Raw genomic sequence first — 4,963 nt, forward strand, 5'->3', positions numbered from 1 at the left:
TCGAAAATGTCGATAAAATAATGGAAATCGTCGAGTCCGACCGTCATGTAAGCACTGTTTCGATTGCCCAGTCCAGGAGCTAAACATTGCACAAAAAACCGAACCATTTAAATAAGGCTGGATACAAAAAGAAGCTCGATGTATGGGTGCCACACGAGTTAACGCAAAAAAACCTCATGGACCGAATTTCCATCTGCGAATCGCTGCTGAATCGCAACAAAATCGACCCATTTCTGAAGCGAATGGTTACTGTGATGAAAAGGTGGGTCACTTACGACAACGTCAAGCGAAAACGGTCGTGGTCGAATCGCGATGAGCCGGCGCAAACGGTGGCCAAGCTAGGATTGACGATCAGGAAGGTTTTGCTGTGTGTTTGGTGGGATTGGCAGGGAATCATCTACTATGAGCTGCTCCCCTACGGCCAAACTCTTAATTCGGACCTGTACTGTCAACAATTGGACCGTCTGAAAGAAGCAATCGCCCAGAAGCGGCCAGCTTTGGCCAATAGGAGAGGAATTGTGTTCCATCAAGACAACGCCAGGCCACACACATCGATAGTGACTCGCCAGAAGCTCCGGGAGCTTGGTTGGGCGGTTCTTATGCATCCACCTTATAGTCCGGACCTGGCACCAAGTGATTACCACCTGTTCCTGTCTATGGCGAATGATTTTGCTGGTGAAAAATTCGCCTCAAGAGAAGCTTGTAAAAATCGACTGTCCCAGTTTTTTGCCAATAGGGACGAGGGTTTCTATGAGAGAGGCATAATGAAATTACCTTCAAAATGGCAACAAGTTATCGAACAAAACGGTGCATATTTGACCTAAATCGGATCATTCTAACTATGCTAAATAAAGCCTTCAATTTAATGCAAAAATAATAGATTTCTTTTTACTACACCTTATATACACACACGCACGCACGCAGACACACACACACACACACGTGCGCGCGCACGCACGCACGCGCGCGCGCACACACACACACACACACACACACACGTATCCGAGGAGCCGTTGTGACTGTCGCTGCCAATAGCGTGGCCCCCGTCTAATATCATTTCCTCGGAATATTCATAATTACGTTATATTCAAAGGACTGTTGCGACTGTCCCTGTTAATAGCGTGGCCCTCGTTTTATGATACTCCTTCGAATCATTAATTTCTTTTCGCTACCTCCATGCCAACTAAAGGCGGATGAAGACAGCAGGAAAAGAGATTGAGGTTTCAAATTACAACAGCTCTCATTTCTAATCACGATCCTTTCCCCTATTTTCAAAAATTAGCACAGTTCTTAGACTAAAAAAACCCGTAAGACTCACTCTGCGCAAATACATATTCCCTCAAACGGTTGGAAATCAACCTCGCGTTTCCTAATTATAAAGACATCCAGAGGGCCGATCCCCGCAGATTTGCCTATAAACTTCTTAACTTTTTTGGCACCAGGTTCAAAATCACCCTTCCGAGCAATTGTCCAATTCCTCCCAGCGAATATCCTTAACCGCACAATCTGATCTCCGATCCCCGGGTAAATTGCTTAGATGCATTGACCTTAAAACCGGAGAAAATCTCGAGCGATGCGACGTAACAGAACATAAAGAAACACGTATGGATTTGGACATCATATTACCTCGTGCACTCAAATCCATAAGAAAAAATTTTATTGGTGAACTTTTTGATCACACTTTTTTATCGAGATAATTTTCCATGACTATGACAGCGATCAATAAGGAAAAAATTTATAATATATTGCAACATCTGACTGCTTTACATCCATTATTATTAATAGCTCACCGACTTATGTAAAACAAATTATTGTTTAATTTATTCAACTCAATTATCATTTTTAATTAACTGAAGAAGGACTGGTGATTCCGAAACGTATTGTATCTTGTATTTTTTTGAAATTGAAATATAAATCATTTCTTAGTTGGTTTATTTATAGTAAGTGTAATATGCTTTAACTTTAAAAGACTCGATCATTGACCTTGATTATATTTAATTTTTTTCACATAATACGAGTTTCTATATATTTTATTTAAATATATATATTATTCCAACATTTAACTTTGATTGTAATAGGTGCTTCTCGTATTTAATCTGATATCAAATAGCATTTTGTAGGAAAATTGTCAGCAAACTCGATCAGATTCTCACTACAAAACCTATTCCTACTATAAAATCTATAACTTGATTAGATTCCCACTACAAAACCTGTAGCCATCTGTGTATTTGGATCTGCCGACAAATCCAAAAAAGACAACCTGCTATACCAACAGATTGGCGAATAGGGTCTGCGCGCACCGAGATGGCAGACTAGCAATAGAAACCGAATAGAAACTATAAAATTTTGCTCGGTTTCTACCGCTAATCTGCTGGAAAAGCATATCAGCAGACTTTTTCTTATAGAGTTTACTGATATTGTCAAATAATACAAATCCTGTGTGCGATTTGTTGCCTTGCTGCAATCAAAAATTGATGGCACGTTCTGCTCAAAATCTGTCTTTGTCTAGACTTTACTATCTGACTAGTTGACTTATTCATATAAACGGTTCTGTTTATAACCTTAAATTATATTATTCATATGAATTCGAATTTATTTGCAATTACTTTTATTTAGCGCTTTTTATTTATTTTTGCAGCTGTCGCAAGTGGATGCAACACTATCTACAACGCCAAAAGGTCCTTACAGAGACAACTTGCTCAGTTTGAAATCTGACATTAACGAACTTATTTTCTTAACGAAAGAAAGTTTGCAAAGTCTTGAAGAAAATGTAGAAAACACAAATGAAGATCCTGATGACAAGACAGAGGATCTATTGGACAAAGAATATGTCTTTTTCAAGGTTTATTTTAGAAATGATTGTTAATTCTTGCCAGAAGACTAGGCTGTTTTTTACTACCTTTACCTTTCTTATTAATTAAAATAAATCAGAAATAATCATTAGAAATTATTATTAGAAATAAATAAATTATCTAAAGTAGAACAATATAAAGTGTATGTTTTATCATATGCAGATTTTGTTACAGCATATTTTCACAATTTTCAAACATTATGAATGTATATATAAAATTTGGTATGTAAAGTTACATTATTAAAACAACTTTGATGCATTATTAAATGTTGGTTAAATCCATTAGGCAGAGCTAGAAAAATCTTCAAACGACAGTAAAGATGAACAGGACAACAAAACTGTAGCTGCTTCTGGTAGCATTGAAGTCAGTATACAAGTATTCTCTATATCATAGCAGTGACACAATTATACCGTGCAAGTTAACCTTTTAGGACGAATTAAAGGAGCTAGAGGGTACGAAATGTAAAGCTCCTCATGGCAGTACTTGGGGTGGTATCGGTTACCATAATGCTATGATATGTTCTGTTTATAAGGACAGTAGTGAAGTAATTAAAGATGTTCATGACATTAAGGCAAGTTAATATTAATTATAAAATTGTTATATGTTTTAACTTATAATTTGTTTTTATTGTTTCACTCTTAAATTTGATTATCAATCCCAGGCTCGAGTTTTCTTTCTCAATCCAACACACAAGGAAATGATCCCATGTCCATATTTTCTCAATGGTAGTTGTAAATTTTCCGATGAAAATTGCCATTATTGTCATGGTAAAATTGTGCCGTTTTCAAACCTACAGGAATACAAGTAATTTTTTCCGATTAATTAAAAGATTTATATTATTCAAAATTTACTTCAGTGTAACTTTTGATTTTAGGGAGCCTGATTTTCATAACATCAAAATAGGAAGCAAGGTATTAACTAAACAAAAAAATAATATGTGGTATAGGTCCATTGTTTTAAAATTGCCTGAAAAGAATGGAGATGAATACAGATTAAAATTTGAATCAAGTGGCCAAATTGTAGAAGCCGGTTTACAAGATCTCTTTCCTTTAGGTAAAAAGTTTTAAAAATTAATTATGTACACATCATTTATAGCTTTTTTGAAAAAGTATTGTTTACAGATGACACAAATTTAGAAATGTCAAATACATTTAATGATAGCAATAACGGTGATGAAGATGTGAATAACGATAATGAATTACAACCCAACTCATATATAAATAACCAATTAGTTCATAAATCTCTTTTGACATTACAATCCAATGAACCTTTAGGAAATTGGGAAAAACACACACGTGGCATTGGTAGTAAATTAATGATGCAAATGGGTTATGTAATTGGTACTGGTCTTGGAAAACGGAGTGATGGTAGAATAGAACCTGTTGAAACTCAAATTTTACCTGCAGGAAAATCGTTAGGTTAGTTTAAGTTTCTTTGATCATGCAATACAGTATTAATTCGCTACATTTTTTCAGATTACTGCATGGAATTACGTGAATTTGCTGGTGATGATAAAGATTTGTTTTCTGCAGAACGTAACATGCGTAAACAACAACAAAAGTTAGAGCAGCAAAGAGAAAGACAGTATCAAAAACAAAAACAAAAGGATGATAATGATGTGTTTAATTTTATAAATAAAGCGTTAAGTGATAAACGTAAGTTAAGAAAAGGACGATGTTTATTGAAATGATTATGATAATGCTTATTACATTTAAATATTGTTAATTGTTTTTGTGCAGCTGAAGAAAATCTAGCTAGTAGTTTGCAAAGTAAAGATAAACTTAAGACAGAATCTAATAGGAATCTAAATATAGCTAGTTTTCAAATTGGAGAACATATAAATCGTTTAGAAAAAGAATCATCGAAACTCAAAGAATCATTAACAAAGCATGCCAAGGATAGTGTATTTTACAATAACATTGCAATGAAGTATAATGAAAAGCAAAAGGAACTTACCAATTTAAGAGCTTCCGAAAAAAGTATCATTGCCGAACAAAATCAAAGGAAGAACAAAGTTAAATTATCTATATTTTGATACCTATATAATAATATGGCAACAATGGGATACATGTACGTACGCGCGCGCGACACACACATACATACACTCTCTC

General features: G+C 35.0%; 1 protein-coding gene across 1 annotated transcript in view; it reads left to right on the forward strand.

Annotated features, from left to right (window-relative positions):
* Nucleotides 1-4,963, forward strand: part of LOC108751516 (zinc finger CCCH-type with G patch domain-containing protein) — a 19,274-nt gene extending 14,311 nt beyond the window's left edge. The window contains exons 2-9 of the mRNA XM_018491752.1: nt 2,639-2,842; nt 3,138-3,215; nt 3,283-3,423; nt 3,514-3,656; nt 3,727-3,905; nt 3,974-4,270; nt 4,328-4,507; nt 4,592-4,963. Of these exons, the coding sequence (XP_018347254.1) occupies nt 2,639-2,842; nt 3,138-3,215; nt 3,283-3,423; nt 3,514-3,656; nt 3,727-3,905; nt 3,974-4,270; nt 4,328-4,507; nt 4,592-4,887 (1,518 nt within the window). The 3' untranslated portion in view covers nt 4,888-4,963. The remainder of the gene's footprint in view (nt 1-2,638; nt 2,843-3,137; nt 3,216-3,282; nt 3,424-3,513; nt 3,657-3,726; nt 3,906-3,973; nt 4,271-4,327; nt 4,508-4,591) is intronic.

The sequence above is a fragment of the Trachymyrmex septentrionalis genome, unplaced genomic scaffold, assembly GCF_001594115.1.
Source record: "Trachymyrmex septentrionalis isolate Tsep2-gDNA-1 unplaced genomic scaffold, Tsep1.0 scaffold48, whole genome shotgun sequence".
NCBI lineage: Eukaryota > Metazoa > Arthropoda > Insecta > Hymenoptera > Formicidae > Trachymyrmex > Trachymyrmex septentrionalis.